This window comes from Limanda limanda, chromosome 20, assembly GCF_963576545.1.
Source record: "Limanda limanda chromosome 20, fLimLim1.1, whole genome shotgun sequence".
NCBI classification, from domain to species: domain Eukaryota; kingdom Metazoa; phylum Chordata; class Actinopteri; order Pleuronectiformes; family Pleuronectidae; genus Limanda; species Limanda limanda.
The window spans coordinates 22229254-22248322 of NC_083655.1; the positions used below are offsets into that span (position 1 = coordinate 22229254).

General features: G+C 42.0%; 1 protein-coding gene across 1 annotated transcript in view; it reads left to right on the forward strand.

The window, feature by feature from the left end:
• The window catches only part of pde1ca (phosphodiesterase 1C, calmodulin-dependent a), a 130818-nt gene that overhangs the window by 78838 nt on the left and 32911 nt on the right, over window positions 1-19069 (forward strand). Inside the window, exon 14 of the mRNA XM_061093614.1 lies at window positions 15032-15152. Within this exon, the coding sequence (XP_060949597.1) occupies window positions 15032-15152 (121 nt within the window). The remainder of the gene's footprint in view (window positions 1-15031; window positions 15153-19069) is intronic.

The window sequence follows — 19069 nt, forward strand, 5'->3', positions numbered from 1 at the left end:
CAGGAAGTGACGTATTATCTCCACTGCGTAGATCACGGGATCATGTTTACAACACCTTGACGCTGTCACTAGCTCTGAACTGGGCGGCTGTGGCTGAGGTGGTAGAAAGCTGTCCTCTAACCAGAAGGTTGGCAGTTCGATATTGTCTGTGTTGTGTATTGACCGTGTAAGTTTGTCCCTTCACACTCACTGTTACGTCCCTTTATGTTACGTGCTTACGTTGTTGCAATCCCCTGGTCTGTGTACAAACTAATACAGGTTTACGAGTAGTTCTCTCATGTCTCCCGTGTATTCATTATGGCGATATTAGCGTGAGTACACAACAAAACTGGTGACGAGGATTATGCGTTCTCAAGTTGTGTTTGGTATTTTCAGTTGAAAGTCTGAGTTTACTGGAGTTTTTTTTTGGCGGATGTATGGCGCAAGCTAGCAGCTACAGCGCGGATGAGACGGCACCTGCACAGAGAACAGCGCGGCTGCCTGGGAGGAGAAAACTCCGCGGTGGTAAGGAGACTGAAGAGAACTCTGGTAGGACGGATATAGGGACCACAAGGACTTATTGCAGAAAACAAAGGAATAAAGAATATTTCTTTAAAATGCCTGCACTTAGTGGAAATATTGGACCATTCAAAGAACAGACGGTCCAATGGACTTCATACTCCGAGAAGTTTGAGTATTTCGTACTGGCTAACAAGATTAAAGGAGATGTCTTAGTGCCAACATTCTTAAGTGTCATGGGAGCAAAAACTTTGAACCTACTACGTAGTCGTGTGCAACCTGACAAGCCAGGGGACAGGTCCTATGATGAAATAGTGAAAATATTAAGAAGTCACTACTCCCCTAAACCACTCGTTATTGCTGAGAGGTTCAGATTCCATAAAAGGAACCAGGAAGATGGTGAATCTGTTTCAGAGTTCGTTGCTGAACTGAAAGAGTTATCTGAACATTGTGAATTTGGACTTTCACTCAATGACACTATACGTGACAGATTGGTGTGTGGTCTACGCAGTGAGTCTATTCAGAAACGCTTATTTACAGAAGCTAGACTGAAACTGGAAAAAGTCATAGAGATAAGCAAGTCAATGGAGATGGCTGCCCGAGAAGGACAGCAGCTAAGTACATCAACTCAGTCCAAAGGTTATCTTTTGAGTCCAAGAACAAGCCATGCTACAGCTGCGGAAAAGTGGGACACCAGGCATCAGAGTGTTGGTGTAAGGACTTAGACTGCAGGACCTGTGGTAAGAAAGGCCATGTTGAACGTGCCTGTCAAAGTAAAAATACTCCGAAAAACACACAGCACACTGAGATGAAGAAAAGTGTTTTTTACAGAAATAAGAATAAACATGTGAATAAGATGGAGCATGAACAAGTCGAACAGAGTGACTCTGATGACCAAGATACAGTGCATATTTTATCTGTTATGGACAGTGATGATGCATACTGGGTTACCCCACTGCTGGAAAACAAAGCAGTGCAGATGCAGGTGGACACTGGTACACGTGTATCCATGGTATCAGAAGCTGCTTACAAGGAGAAGCTGCAGCGCCTCACTCTTCGAGGAACTAAGTTGAACTTACGGACCTCCACTGGTGAGCCTGTTCCAGTGTTAGGAGTCGTGGATGTGAACGTGGAACACCAGAATCAGAAAAAGACTCTTCCATTGTATATCTTTCCAGGAAAACGTCCAGCTCTGCTATGCCGCAGGTGGCTGAGGAAGCTCAGACTGAATTGGCAAGAAGTGTTCATGGTCAATGATGTAGACACGAGCATCCTACAGGAGATCCTGAAGAAGCCCTCCAAAGTTTTGACGGAGAACTTGGTAGCATGAACGACATTACAGCTAGCTGACAGTTAAATCAGGAAGTGCACCAAAACGCTTTAAAGCTAGACCTGTTCCATATGCTATCAAACCCAAGGTAGAGGCAGAATTAATCAGATTAATGCGATGTGGTGTATTGGAACCCGTGAGCACAAGTCAATGGGCTACACCAGAGGTCTTCAACAGGGTTCCGTGTCATCTTTGGTTGATTAGACAATTTTTTAAATTTTTAACAATTTTTTTTTTTTCACGAATTTAAATGTCTTTCAATACACATTAACATGCATCCAACATATTGTGAAGCCGATTTGACCCTCTGCCTGACAACCTCCATCCATCCAAGATTAGATAAGTTGTGTGCTTCCCATCAGGGTCCGACATCTCACTAATGTGGGAGTATGTGTGCCATCCACAGATAGCTTGAGGATTCACTGTCTCTTGTACATGTATGTTAAAAATAAAAAAATGTATCTGTGAATTACTTTAATAGCTCAGTGTTGTATGCAAGATGTACAGTGGGTACGGAAAGTATTCAGACCCCTTTAAATATTTCATGTTTCATTGCAGCAAAAATCAAAAAAGTTAATTTTATTTCTCATCAATGTACACTCAGCACCCAATCTTGACAGAAAAAAACAGAAAGGTAGAAATTTTTGCAAATTTATTAAAAAAAAAACTGAAATATTACATGGTCAAGTATTCAGACCCTTTGCCGTGACACTCATTTAACTCACATGCTGTCCATTTCTTCTGATCTTCCTTGAGATGGTTCTACTCCTTCATTGGAGTCCAGCTGTGTTTAATTAAACTGATTGGACTTGATTAGGAAAAGCACACACCTGTCTATATAAGACCTTACAGCTCACAGTGCATGTCAGAGCAAACGAGAATCATGAGGTCGAAGGAACTGCCCAAGGAGCTCAGAGACAGAATTGTGGCAAGGCACAGATCTGGCCAAGGTTGCAAAAGAATTTCTGCAGCACTCAAGGTTCCTAAGAGCACAGTGGCCGCCATAATTCTTAAAGCACTGCTCATCACCTGCCCAATACAATCCCAACAGTGAAACATGGTGGTGGCATCATCATGCTATGGGGGTGTTTTTCAGCTGCAGGGACAGGACGACTGGTTGCAATTGAAGGAAAGATGAATGCGGCCAAGTACAGAGATATCCTGGAAGAAAACCTCTTCCAGAGTGCTCTGGACCTCAGACTGGGCCGAAGGTTCACCTTCCAACAAGGCAAAATAACAAAGGAGTGGCTTCGGAACAACTCTGTGACCATTCTTGACTGGCCCAGCAAGAGCCCTGACCTAAACCCAATTGAGCATCTCTAGAGAGACCTGAAAATGGCTGTCCACCAACGTTCACCATCCAACCTGACGGAACTGGAGAGGATCTGCAAGGAAGAATGACCAAGGATCCCCAAATCCAGGTGTGAAAAACTTGTTGCATCATTCCCAAAAAGACTCATGGCTGTACAAGCTCAAAAGGGTGCTTCTACTCAATACTGAACAAAGGGTCTGAATACTTATGACCATGTGATATTTCAGTTTTTCTTTTTTAATAAATTAAAATAAACAAAAATGTCTACATTTCTGTTTTTTTCTGTCAAGATGGGGTGCTAATGTACATTGATGAGAAATAAAATTAACTTATTTGATTTTAGCATATGGCTGCAATGAAACAGAGTGAAAAATGTATGTACCCACTGTATGTTTATAAATGGCAGTGGCATGTCCACCCTGTACCTTGCACATGTTTAAATTAAAAACATGAATATATGAACCCGTTTAATATTTGAATAGCTTAGTATTGAATGCACAATATCAGGGTAGTTATGTTTATACATGGCACTAGGCCCAGTTTAATATAAAACACAATTTTATACAATATATATAGTAGGGGGTCCCTGCTCCATCTCTCCACCTGTTTGGGGGTCCTTAGCCTGAAAAACGTTGAAGACCCCTGGGCTACACCGATTGTTCAAGTTATAAAAAAAGATGGGTCTCTAAGGATCTGTGGTGATTTTAAAGTCCCTGTGAACCCTGTCTTGACTGTAGAACAGTATCCTTTACCCCTCATCGATGAAATTTTTGCAGGCTTGGCTCGAGGACCGAAGTTTAGTAAGATAGATTTATGTCAGGCATATCTCCAGATGGATGTTGATCCAGAGTCACAGGAACTGTTGACCATAGTGACACAAAAAGGTATTTTCAGATACCGGAGACTCCCTTTTGGGATTACCTCTGCTCCAGCTCTTTTCCATAGAGCAATGGACCAGATTCTGAGTGGGCTATCAGAGTCCGGTCCAGTGTTACCTGGATGATCTGTTTATAACAGAACCAGATGAGCACTCACACTAAAGGAATCTGGATGCAACATTACAGAGACTGGAGGAGTATGGTCTGAGAGTTTGGGAAGACAAATGTGAGTTTTTCAAGCTTTCTGTCGAGTACCTGGGGCACAAAATCGACAGCACTGGACTCCACAAGGCACCGTCAAAAGTAAGGGCTATTGTGGATGCTCCATCCCCAAAGAATGTGAGTCAGTTGAGGTAATTCCTTGGCTTGCTGACATACTCTGCAAAGTTCATGCCTTACCTTTCGAATAAGCTGAAAACACTGCATGAGCTTCTAAATAAAACCAAGACATAGAAGAGGACGGACAAATGTGAGACCGCTTTTAAAAAAGTGAAGATAGCTCTCTCTCTCAATCTGAGGCCCTAATCCACTTTGACCCCAAAATACCAATTCAGCTGGCATGTGACGCCTCACTTTATGGTGTGGGTGCAGTTGTGTCAAACATTATGCCATCAGGGAAAGAGAGACCAATGCCTTTGCATAAAGGACACTGAGCAAAGCAGAAGGCAATTACGCACAGATTGAGCATGAGAGGTCTATAGTGTTTGGAATGAGGAATTCCATCAGTTTCTTTTCGGCTGGAAATTCACGCCACTGACAGACCATCGACCTCTCACCTCAATCTTTGGTCCTCATACTGTCATTCCGTCGCTTGCATCCAGTCGTATGCAGCGATGGGCTTTGTTATTGTCTGCCCACCAGTATGACATCAAGTATAGGAAGTCGGACCAGCATGGGAATGCTGACGGGCTCTCACGGCTCCTGCTACCTGTCGTTCACACTGAGTCAACACAGACTGAGATTTTCTATTTCAAGGATGTGGCGGCTGCTCCTATAACCTTGACTCATGTGAGGAGGCACACACGCACTTACCCGGTCATGTCTGAGGTTATGGACATAGCCGCTTGGGGAAGGAAAGGAGAGGTGACACCAGGGGCGTTTCTAGGATTGAAAGAAAGGGGGGCTCAGCCCTTAAGGATGCTGAATGTTTGCGCTCGCAGCGCGCGCCAATTTTTTTTGGGCTCATTTGGGGCTGCGGATATCTATTGTTTCAGACAGTTCATAGATTGGTTCAATCAGAAAGAGTGTGATTTTTGTCTGTATCTTTGCTTGCATTCATTCAGTATAAGATAACAGAAGAGACAGAATTTCAGGGTCATTGTGAAATTTGACAACACAAATATGAACTTTTCTCAAAAAGAGAGAAATAATTTTCCTGCTTGTAAAGGAAAGACGGATATACTAGTTTTGACTAGGGCGAAGCTGTCACCTCTGCTAAAGAATCTTCTTATATCCATCTGGTCAATGAATTGGATGATATACTGGTACAATAGCGTTATGAGGGACACTATGACATTTAGTTTTCACTAGCATTAACTGATTATAAACAACAACATTCTATAGGCACTGATATTATTCTTTTAAAATACTAAAGATAGATATTAATGCAAAGAATAGAGAGCTGTCGATAGTTATTTCTTACATTTCAAATTTGCTCGTTCACACTCTTGCTCACTGGAGACATTTTCTAACAAAATAGCTAGCTAGCTAGCTTAGTGTTAACATAGCTCATTACAATATTCCCTTTCATTTGCCTCAAGTAAACCTAAATTTAAGCAGGTAACAATCGTTATCAACTACAGATAGCCACATTCTGTAACTACCTGTACTTACAATTTCAGTCCGTGCATCATTTACTATGAGCTAAACTCCTTGGCTGTAATCCTGCTGTATTGATGAGAGACGTTACTTGCAGAGTGAGAAAGCCAGCGCAGCAGCGATGCAGACTCCCCAAGGTCCTAGTGCCCGGTCTTTATTGTTAAGAATGATGAGAGGCTATTGGATTGTAATTTGAAGGGGGAGAAAACCTACAAACCAGAAACGCACTCACATATGTAGCATGTTAGAGTTATAAATAACTTGTCCATGTGTAAAACAATAATTAAATTTAAAAAAAAAAAATTAAAAAAAAAATCCCAATAATTATATGGGGGGCTGAAGAACATTTAAGGGGGGCTTCAGCCAATCCAATCCAAAGTCTTACCTGGTAAGAATAAATGGGTCTATCTTCAGCCGTTTTGGTCTTCCACAACAGCTTGTTAGTGTTAACGGTCCGCAACTAGTGTATGAAGAATTCAAGACATTCATGGAAGAGAACGGTATTCAGCGCCTCAAGTCTGCGCCATATCACCCAGCTACCAATGGGCTCGCTGAAAGATTTGTACAAACCATGAAGCAAGATCTCATGTCCCTCAACAGGCGCCTCAGTGCTTTCCTGTTGTCCTACCGAAATCCACCTCATGCTACGACAAAGGTGTCTCCTGCCATGGCTGTGCTCAAAAGACAACTTTGCACTCGACTTGACCTCCTGCGACCTCAAAAGACAAGAGAGTTTGTGCACCTACAACAGAGAGCTCAAGTGGAGAGATGAGCGAAAGCAAAGTTCAGGAGTTTCACAGCTGGAGACATGATTCACGCCCGGAACTATACCAAAGGGATAAACTGGATGCCTGCTACAGTTGTTGCAGAAACAGGCCCCGTGTCATACACAGTTGAAACACATATCACCTCATCTGGAGAAGACACATCGATCAACTGCTCCGCGCATCCCATGATGACTCACCTGAGCTTCCATCCCTTCTTCTAGAGCAGCAGGCCTACCAGGAACTGCATCTATCCCCAGAAGAACCCCTGACGCATCCTTCAGAACTGGACACTGTTCCCGGCACACTTTGCCCTGATCAGGTGCCTACCTACCTGAGGCATCACTTCTCCCAGACCGGGAATCATACAGTCCCCTACAAGAGACAAGGTGACTGACTTGCCTAAAGGTCGTACCTACCTCAGAAGAGACAGACGGCCTCCTGATAGACTGAACTTGTAGAGTAGAGACTTACCATTGACCAGAGGTGTATAAAGTTCTTTAATATTGTACTCAAGTAAAAGTACCTTTACTTTGATGAAATTTTACTTAAGTACAAGTAAAAGTACCCATCTAAAAATTTACTCAAGTAAAAGTAAAAAGTAGTTCATTTAAAATGTACTTTAAGTAAAAGTTACTCAGTTACTTCCAACAACTTGATGGGGGCCGCTCCTATACAGTGCCAAAAAGGACAAGGGGTCATAAATCCAATCCAAAAATAGTTATTTTTAATTAAAGGAGAATCTTTACAAATATAAGTGCAATGACATTAAACATTTAACATGTCAACACAACCTTTAAGAACTTTTGGGAGGACATGTCAAGACATGAACCACATGACAGCTAAAATAAGTTAAAATGCCGCTGTCCCACTGTATATTTAAACTTTTGGTTAAACTTTGGTCCACCTTTAGAGCCCTAGTCTACAAACATCTTGCTGAGATGTGGCCACGGGTTTTCTTCATCTGCTTTAATCTCAACTGGCGGAAAGTTTGATGCTTCCGCTTGTTGGTCGACCGCAATATCATCCTTCTCTAGCTCTTGTGACATCAACTCAATCATCCAATCTATGCAGCATCTACCACCAGTGTTGTGCAAGTTCACACCTCTCATGAACTAGTTCAAAGTTCAGTTCATACAAGTAAACATGAATAGTTCACGTTCATAGTTCACCATTTAAATTCTGAACTAGTTCATAGTTCAGTTAATTTCAAGTGAGGGAGTGGAAAGTGAGAATGAAAGACTTAACTTGTTTTTTAAAGAAAACATTATCCATCACTACCACTACCCTTGCCTTAAAGTGTACTTCATATGTATCAATTACTAAAATAAATGTTTTTTTTATTTTGTTTTATTATTGCTAATTTTCCCTGTTTATTTATTCATACCCTGCAAACAAAGGCACAACAAATCAAAGTTTTGATACATTTATTTTGAAATGGTTTCTTTTATTTTGAAAAGGAACTTCCGGAAGATCGCTACTGGCAGGTGTGCCTCGCGCACAACACTGTCTACCACTGCAGTGAGAATTGCCTTGCGCCTTGAACTATGTTTTTTTTTACTCAGTAACGGATGTAATTTCCAATGTAGCGAAGTACAATACTTCAGTCAAAATCTACTTAAGTAAAATTACCCATTTCAAAAACTACTCAAAAAATTACAAAGTACACAAAAAACTACTCAATTACAGTAACGTGAGTAAATGTAATTCGTTACTTTACACCTCTGCCATTGACACTGGGCTAGAATAATCCCCAGGATTAGGTAGTCTACCCTCTTTCCCTAGTTTAGGCAAAGTTCTATAGCCAAAACAAGTTGTTAAAAGTTCATTATAGAAGAAAGGAATACAGTAAATAACATTGTGATATAACAAAAGAAAAGAAAAAAGGGGTGATGATGAATTGAGATGAGACATTTCAGAAAAGTTACTGAGACGGTAAAATGTTTATTTTTGTTGAAGGAGCATCAAAGATAAAGGGGGAGGGATATGTTGTGTATTGACCGCCTATGTTTGTCCCTTCACGCTCACTGTTACACCCCCTTTATGTTACGCGCTTACGCTGTTGCCATCCTCTGCTCTGTGTACGAACTAATACAGGTTTAGGAGTAGTTCTCCTGTGTCTCCGTTGTATTCATTATTGGCGATAATAGCGTGAGCACACAACAGTCTGGATCTACACGCCTCTCATTGGGCAAGTCACTGACTTTGCCCATGTCTGGTATAGACATTAGACTGAACATCACATAGTTACAAGGACATCTATGTGAAAACTAACAGATGTTTCCTGGTATCAGGCAGACGCAACATTACATAGAATTTATATAATGATGTTTTTTAGGTTATCCATCTGAACTTTGAGCATAGTTATGTAAGAACTAGAGATGAGCCGGATACTCGGCTGAAACGAGTATCCGGTACGGATAAAGCACTTTTGCAGAGCACGAGTATTATACGAGTAATACGAGTCAATATCTGTGCTCGGACTGAATGAAAATCCTCACACAGCGTCACAGCTTCACACACCGCTCTGCTCACTCACTCTCAGAACAGCTCTCTGTCACTCTCTGGTTCGCGGGTCTTTTCCGTTAACGTTTAAGGTTTCTTCAGCTTGAAGTTTGTTTTTATTTCAGTTTGTACTTACTTATTATCCAGTAGAGTTCTGTTAAACGTGGGTTCGTTCAGAGTGTCTGACTACTCTCTAGCGTCTGGCTACTCTCTCTCTCTCTCTCTCTCTCTCCCTCTCTCTGCCGGTCGTTGGACTTTTTTGTTTTTTTTTAAACCGTCAGTTCTAACCAGTTTTATTTTACTTCACGCACTGAGTGTCTGACACTTTTTAGGTATTAGTGGTATAAAAAATATTACAAATTAAGCTACACACACACACACACACACTCCCCCTCTCTCTCTCGCATGATCAGTGATACAGAATAATGAGTAATACAGAGAGTATATTTCAGCTGACACTGAACCATCAGTCAGAGTTTGCTAAACCTTGCAGGACAGTGAGGGTGGCAGTAGCACCCACCTTTCCCCTACTGAGACCAATATTGCATCTGGTGATGGAGGTCCTCCTCCACCAAAGACCAAGAGGACTTCTGCAGTATGGGACTCTTTCACTGTGTCTGAAAATGATCCCTCCAAAGCCATTTGCAAGCTTTGCAAGTCCAAGCTAAGCAGAGGTAGAGATGCAAAACATTACAACACAACATCTCTACATAACCATCTGCTATATGCCCATCACATTAGAAAGCCCACTTTATCAGCCACCTCCTCCTCCTCTCCTCTTCCTTCTCGGGTCACTGGTGTTCAGCTTGGTGCTACTAAGGGCTCACATTCATCTTCCTCTTCACCAATACTCACTGCATTTGCAGCAAAGCAGCCATTCTCAGCAAACCATCCTCGGTCAAAACAAATTACAGAGATGATTGGTAAAATGATCTGCACTGATCTTGAACCTTTCTCTGTGGTGGAGAGGAGAGGCTTCAAGACACTTGTTGGCTTTTTAGAGCCCAAGTATAAGATCCCATCGAGGCACTATTTCAGTCGAACTGTAGTGCCTGAGCTGTATGGGGCAATGAGAGGGGAGTTGGTCCAGTCACTTAAGGCAGCTGAAGGAGGTGTCATCAACCTCACTACAGATCTCTGGACCAGCAATCACAACGCACATGCATATCTCTGCCTAATTGGGCACTTATGTGAATGTGTAGGGGAAGCTTCAGTACAGAGGAAAGCAGGGCTGCTAAATGTTGGTGTGCTGGACATTGAGCACACATCAAACAACATTCTGTGCTGCCTTAAGGAAAAGATGAGAGAGTGGGAAGAGTCTGTCCCAATACGGTTTGTTGTTTCAGATAATGCAGCCAACATGGTGAAAGCTTTGACTGAATATGGGCACATCCGTTGCATGTCCCATACGCTTCACTTGGTGGTGATCAAAGCACTGGAGAAGGACAGGGTTGTGACATCCCTTCTCTCCAAAGCCAGGATCATATCTGGCCATGTTCATCGCTCAAGCAAAGCCAGCAACAGACTACATGAGCTGCAAACACAGTTGAACCTCCCCCAGCACACGCTCATAACAGATATAAAAACAAGGTGGAACTATACGTTCTACATGCTCCAGCGGCTGCTGGAACAGCACAGGGCTGTGCAGATGATGACACAGGAGTCTAACATGGGTAGAGCTCCAACAATCATCTATCCAAATGAGTGGAGGTTAGCATTAGACATGCTCACTGTTCTTTGTCCTTTTGAGGAGGTCACAAGGGCACTCTCAAAACACAGCACCTCCATCTCTGAGGTCATCCCCCTCCTGCATGGCCTGTGCTCCATCATCAGGTCACTGCATGTGGGAGGTCTTGCAGCTGGTGAGGAATCTGAGGATGAATCTGATCAGTTCATGGCTGGTGATGATGATCAGGATGCCACAGTGGGGCTGGGCCAAGATGTTGCGGCTGAGTCCAGGGAAAAGTTAGGCACAGCAGCAAGGAGACTGGGAGCCAATCTGAGCAAAGAACTAGAATGGTGTTTCCAACCAATTTTTGCAAACTCCACATTTCTGCTTGCCACTCTCCTTGACCCCAGATATAAAGCCAGCGGTTTTCCAGACAATATTGATGTGGAGGCACTGAAGAGGACATTACTCCACAGGATGGAGCTCTGTAACTCTGTGGCTACACCTGCAAGAAACACAGAAGAGACACCTGACACCAGCAGCACTTCAGTCTTGTCTTTCCTGCAGAAAAAGAAATCGGCTATTCCAAAGAGGACACATTTACCATCAGGTGATGTGGAGGCCTACCTGGCAGATGGGGACATCAGCCTTACCGATGACCCAGTGAAATACTGGTCAGGCAAGCTTCAATGCTGGCCCAATCTTACACGCTTTGCTCTGCAGCATCTCAGTTGTCCACCTACAAGTGTCCAGTCTGAGCGTGTTTTTAGCACAGCTGGAAATGTGGTCAGTCCACAGCGTGCAAACTTAGACCCTAGCCATGTGGAACAACTGGTCTTCATTAAAGTCAATGCAGATCTGAAAAACAGCATCGGACTATTTGATCCGTAGAAAACAGTCTCCCCGCCCCCCTCTCTCTCTCTCTGTCTCTCTCTTACTAACTCATACACACACTCACACACACACACCTGGTGTGGAAATAAATTAAAAAAAAATAAAAATAAAAAAATCATAAAAAAATTTCAAAGTTAAAAAAGAAAGTTATGTTGAGTATGAAAACACTTGTTATTACATTTCACTTCATAATTGCAACAGCATGTGCTGTATTCATTGTTGCAAACCTTGTTCTGTAAATAGTTCGTTTGCTATTGTGATCAAAATCATTGATCTGAAGCTCAATGCTGATGCTGTCCTGTAATAGTTTTCTAATCAGCAATAACAATTTCTGATCAACCCATATCAATTGCATGCTTAAAATAACATACTGGTTAAAGCCCCGCCCGTTTCAAGACAACCCGGCCTACTTCCTGGTTAAATCAAACCCACTTCCGGGTTAGGTCCCGCCCACTCCGAGTACAGATACGGATACAGATAATTCATATGGTTAACAGATACAGATAATGCTGTACTTGCTCATCCCTAGTAAGAACAGAATGATTTTGTTACATTTCAGAAGAGCACATTTAGATTCAATAATTTCCATGACACTAAAGGCTTAAGAAATTACAATAAATTGGATCTGCACCATAAGCCCATAAATAACATTTATAAACATGTTGTGATTATTAAACCTCAAGTGTGGCTCCATTAAATGGTGTTCCTTTGGGCAATCAATAAATCTGACTATCAGAGAAATACTCAATATTAATTTAAAAAATATTAATATCAAATAATAACTTTAATGGACCTTAAAGCTACTACGGGTTACCACCCTTCAAAGGAAGGGAGAAGATAGCCAATTTATTGGTTAGGTCTCACGAAAGTTCTTACTACAAAGTTGATTATATACAGATGTGCATATGTTTATGTGTGAATATGCGCGTGTGTGCGAGCGAGTGAGTGAGTTTGAATTTTATGAGGCTGGCCACTATGAAGACAAAAGACCCCTGGAGTTTTGGGATCATGTTTGTGTTAATGTTTGGAGAGATGAGTGTGTGAGTAGTTGCCAGGTCAGAGAAAGTAGTTAGTTGCATGCAAAGAAAGAGTCTGATTCTATGAAGAGCATAACAGAACTAACCTGGACTTGTGCCCACGAACAAAGGTGGAAACGTGAACATAAACACACTTTTAAAACAAATCCCATTCATCAATATTTCCCCAACCCAAGGTTCATACAATCCCCAATGTCCCAAAGCAAAATGTTTGCGTGTGGCGTGGTGAGTTGCCGCAAACAATACAAACAATGGTCCGCGCTGGCCTCACCACCTTCCGAGCGCCCAGAAAAAAGTTCAGTTCTTGCGGTAATCCATTATAGTGTCGCCCAGGCAATAATCCCGTTTTGTGGAGAAAATTCCCTCGAACGTGGCCGGCCCGCACAAACAAAAGAGCTTAGAAGAGCTTGGGTAGTGAGAGGTCTCCCTGGCTGGGTTAGCAGAAGACCTACACCAAAAGAAGGGGAACTGGGCTTTTATTGGCTTGGTGACCTCATGGGTCATGGTACATACAGTGACCAATAGTGGTTGAACGGGGCAGGTAGCCTGGGAGACTGAGTTCTTGAAGCTGTCCTGTCTACAGAACAAGGGAAACATGTGTATGCAGGCTTTGGCTACACATGTAGGTCTAACTTTTGCTCACGAATACTAGGTCCCAACAAACGTGTCCATTGACTCATTTCTAAGAAATCAATAAAAGTCTTACAAAATCTAGCCACAATGTCAGTCGTCAACATTTTGTTTTCATCCGAAATGGTAATGGGAAACATTTTTTAATTATGTAGGAATATCAGATCAAGACATGTATTTAGCCAAAATGCACTGATGTTGCAGACAAAAATCAAATTGGCTGACTTTATTCATTAGGTGCAGGATACAGCCCCCAAAAGCTTTTTTGTAAGTCTTTGTATACTGAATTTCACACATGCAGGTGAAACATTCTGCAAGGGCTAAAGGCTCCATTATGCTTCTCCGTGGCGCGTGGAGGGACGCACGGATCCCACGGACTCTTTTGGATTTTTGCTTCTCCGGCGACTGTAGGTTTGAAAACAATTCACCGCCAAACAGTAGGAGGCGCAACAGAAGACGAGCTTAGAGAAACCTACCTCTATGTTCGAGAAGAAGTCCACGTATGTTTATCTTCCTGCTCCCTGGCTTCCCTCGCACACAGTGAACTATGGCAACTAACAGAACTAAATAAAGTGAAACCCAGCGGGTCAAAATGCTGATGTAATTTCTTAGCGCAGCGGTTCCCCTTTCTTGTTTCCAAACTGCGTTGCTAATTCCACAGCTTGAAGATACACGGAGGCAGCTGCTAGCTTCCCCCCAGCTAGCTTCAACCCCAGCTTCCACACACAGTCAGCAGGGACTCCCGATACTAACTACTACCCAGTGTTTGCTTCTAACCTGACGGTGTTTGAGAAACAGTGTCATGATAGAAGTGGAATTAATGTCGTGACAGCGGGTTTTTGTGCTGTTACCACCGCAGTTAGCATGGTGGCTAGCCCGCTAGCGGCGTTATGAAAGTTCGTTATAACCATATGTGACCGTACACCAGTGCTGTGCATGAACGAACACAAAAGAACGCGTTCATTGAACACGTTCACTTTTATGAGTGTCTTGACCCACAATACCCAGGTGCGTTAGGTCACACACTACAAACTTTCCCTAAAGGGGCAGGCCACACCTGCAACACAACAGCTCTCGGTCTGTCAGTGCTCTAACCAGCCGCCGTCAGCCGGACAACTCCGCTGGCTTAACACACTTGTCACATTAATCATAGAATCGTAGTTGTGTTTGGGTTTGTTGTGATACAGGGAATGAAGCAGGAAGTTTGACTTCCGGAAATGATGTCGTTCCGAAATGCTGTCGTTAGCAGACCAATCACAGCCAAGGGCTGTCCCTAGGCTCTCCGAAATAACCACGGATAGTTAGAAAAATCAGAGTTGCACGAAAAGCTCTCCGAGGCGCTCGGAGTGGGCGTTTCTCTGTCCGTTTCTGTCCGTGTCAGTAAAAACGGAGAAGCATATATCAGCCTTAAGACTTGAAAACTTGAATGAAACACAATCTTTTAAGCCTTTGGTATAATCTTAACCGCCTGCCCAATGACGCAACCAACCAACACACAAATGGACAGAGGTGAAAACGTAACCTCCTTACATGCCTGAAATTAAAAAATACATAGTAAATTGTAAATGTGCAGCATGTTTGTGGGCTATATACTTACAATATTTGACACTCAGTTCAGTTTTTGATTTCATGTCAGATTTTGTGGTAAATCACATTGTACACAAGTGAAGTTTGGCATGCTTACTGTTTCCTGCAGGATTCATTGACTTCATTGTGGAGCCAACCTTCACTGTGTTGACGGAAATGATTGAGAAGATTGTGACACCAGTCATTGAGGAGGCATCTTTCTCTGGATTGGCCAGTTTCAGGAGCTCAAGGTGACCAGACACAAGACCCATATGTTTTTTTGTGAAACTCCTCACACTCATATTCATAGAAGTACTACTGTAATCAGACACAAATTATATCTTTGTTTCTATCATGATTCCCTCTGAAGTCAAATGACATATCACAAGGAGTATTAAGTAGTAGTTCTTAATTGTTATTTTGTATTTTAATCATCATACATTGGCCATATTATTAAAACGACTCAACGCATTTCAATTAAAAAACCTTTACAATCAATCTACCAGAGTCAGTCAACCACATAAGAAATGAGTGCAGATGTTAGATAGCAATGCTATCATAGCATTCTGCTCCATTCGTCTCACAAGTAGGGTAGTGTTAGCATGTTTGCAGTTTCACAGATTGTGCTGCATTGTCTTACCTACACTTCACTTTACAAAATAAATATTGATCACAGTAAGAAAATTATAAACAAGAGTTCTTTGTTCAGGGCAAATAGCTGGTATTCTGCCCTATATAGGGGAAAGGAGAACTTTACATAAAAGATTGTTAAGAAGTTATGCCTTGTGTTCTTGGGAGGAGTTCAGCCTGTTAGCTATTAGTTAGTTCAGCTATTAGTTCAGCCTAATGCACCTCTAAATGTCCGGCAGTATTCAGAGGATTACCTTAAGGAACTCCCACTCAAGGCTTGAAAAGTAATTTCCCCATCCGGCTTCAACCGCTGAAAACAAGATTTCCTACAACTTGGTTTCTTCCTACTACAAATGAAATGTAAGATTATTTTGTCAAATGATGTTAAGAATGTTTTTTGAGTTTTAGGATATTATGGAAAAGGAAAATAAATTTGAGAAGGATATTTTTATTGGATTTATTCTGCCTGCCAAAGGGATGGGGAGATGGAAGCACCTCTCTTGCTCAAGAACAGTGCACTAAAATAATGGCTTAAAGTTTGCTTTAAACAAGCCATCTCTGGTCCCTTGTCACCACCACTAGATATTTAAAATAGTTAATTGTCAATTTGAATGGCTAATGTGTGAATCAAAGGCTTTGTGTCGCTGTATTAATTGGGAACAATTCAGATTTTGTTAGAATTAACTCATAACCAGAAACTGTACCATATTCTTTTAAAATAGTCATAATGTCAGGAATGGATATATAGTTTTTTCCTAAACCAAACTTCCCAAAGACAGTGAAAAGAAAGTCCCACTCAACTCAATCAAAGGCCTTCTCTGCATCCACAGACGCAAGGGTCTCTGTGATAAAATGTTATAAAGTCTATTATTATTATTATTATTATTATTGTTATTGGAAAACAATTTTTTTTTTTTTTTTTTTATAAATCCAGACTTATCTGGCAGGCATCTTCAACCCATTAGTCTCCAATTTGTATCCACATCTAGGAGACTAATAGGTTGATAAGAGATAATACTCACATTCTCTAGGTCTCAGAGTGTGAATGTAATGTACTGGGATGAGTTGGACTCAAATGCTCGACTCGGAGACAGAGATAAAAAGGAATACATTTACTGGATGATTTTGGTACACGGAGTGGCAGTCCAGTAAACAACACAATATTCCAATAAGTGTCGGGCAGCAGTAGCAGTTGAAGGAGATCCAGTCCAGGTTCGGTACACAGGTGAGGCAGTCTTATAACAAACACACGATCCAAATGAGTGTCAGGAGTAGCAGGGTTCGGGGAAGATCCAGTCCAGGTTCGGTACACGGGTAGACAATTGCTGAGCAGGCAGAGGTACAGACAGGGAAGAAGCAAAAGCGGAGTCGATTACATTGACCGGGACGGAATCACCAGAAGCTTAATAATAATATAATTCGCTGGGACGTTTGAGACATGGGGAAACAAAGACGAACTGGCAACGCGACACAGGAACACACAGACTAAATACACTAGGTGATGACAGGAACAGGTGCAAACAATCGGGGAGGAGCAGACAATCACCAAGGTGGAGTGGGGATTCTGAAACGAAAGGAGAGATGGGTAAACAATCACAACACAGAACAGAAGAATAAACGATTAATATCAGGCCAACTTAACTTAGTAACCAGGTTTGGACGTAACAGTAGAGGGTTCATAATGGCCAGCCTTGTGGCTTCCCTCCAGTATAGGAATCTGACGTTTGTTTATAAAATGTTTTAATAATGAGGTGTCGCCCTTGGAAACTGAGGTATAAAGCTTTGTTTAGAAAGTTTTAAATTCATCATTGATCTCCTGTGGATCGGACTATAAGTCTTGATGCAGCAGTTTGCCTTATGTGGTGAGCTAATAAGCGCTCTGTCTTATCACCCTGCTCATATACTCTATTTCTGCTCTGTAAAAGTATTTTTGCTGATTCCTCAGTAGAAAGAGGCGATAAAAGTCTGTTCCGAGGGAGATACTCTTATTATAGAGGTCAGGGGAGGATGATATTGAATGTTATATGTTTCATCAGATATTTTTAAATTACATTACATTTCATATAGCTGACGCTTTCATCCAAAGCGACTTACAATATGTGCATTCAACCCCGAGGGTACAAACAACAAGAATCAAGAAAGAACAATTTCTTCAAAAAAAAGCTAAACTAAGTGCTATAAGTAAATTGTTAGTTTATATCTTCAATAGTCAGAATATCTTCAAACTTTCTGATGTCCGGATGTCGATGGGGAGCTCATTCCACCATTTAGGAGTTTGTTGCGTGTTTGTTTATCCTAAATATGAGAAGAGACGGACTGATCTAATTCAAGTATTAATTAAGAAGCAATGAAAAAGTATGAAGAGCAAAGCAATGGGCACTCATGCACAGCCTCGACTAAAAGAGCATGGGGTATTCATAAGTCCCATCGAACAGAAGGCGTTTGAAATATTTAGAACAGTCGCAGGCGTAGTCCATCCTCTTTGCATTGGAATAAGGAAGTGAACAGGAGCCACTCCCAATCTTACACCTCCTCTGATAGTTGTTAGGCAAAATGTTAATTTCTTGACCAGCCTTGACACAGCTGACACATTGTAGGTTAAAGAAGTTGTCCATTGGAGAAAATAATATAATATCTGACCCAAACTGCTAGCTTTTGGGTCAGATATTATTAGTTTGGGAGAACATTTGTCCTCCCAAACTACTGGGAAAAAGATTCTGCTGAAATTGCCTCATAATTCTGACAATGGTCCTATTATTAGGACCTGAGCACGAACAGTGGGAGGCCCTATTGAAATTGCAAGGATTTTTCTTATTAGGGCCCGAGCACCTCCGATGGGAGGCCCTATTATATTTAGAAGGATTTACATTCCCTTTTGGGGCTTTTTCACAGCCTAGACATGCTCAAATTGTCACCAAAGTTTGCAGGGAATTCAAAACCCATAAAGTAATTGTATTTAGGGGGTAATTTGAAATGGGCGTGGAAAAATGGCTCAACAGCGCCATCTAAGGAAAAGCCCCTCAGTTAGCTTTCACCGATCTTTCACCTAGCCCAGGTGTAACATGATCAGACAAACAAAAGGTTGGAGGTGCAATTGGAAAAAAGCAACAGGAAGCCCGCCATTTTGACTTTAGTGGCCATATTGGACATCTCCCACAGTTTTACTTTGATGTACTTGTCCCAGGGCTTTCATCAGATCAACTTCATAGAGAGAAGGCTTCAACAGGTTACTCTCCCTTCAAGCCGCTGTATGGGAGACAAGTCAGGGAACCCCTTGATGTGCTTCGGGATGAGTGGGAGCATCATGAGAGTCCCCAGCCAATTCCTGTTTTCCAGTATGACCTCCAAATGAGAGAGAAAATGGATCAGATGGCTAAATTGGTGGATGACAATATGGAAAAAAAACACAGTTGAGGAGAAAAATCACTGTTGATATGGGAACTTAAGCCAGAGTGTTCCAGCCAGGACAAGAGGTGTTCCTTCTCCTGCCAACGTCGGACAATAAGCCGCTAGCCCGTGGCAAGGCCCCTTTGATGTA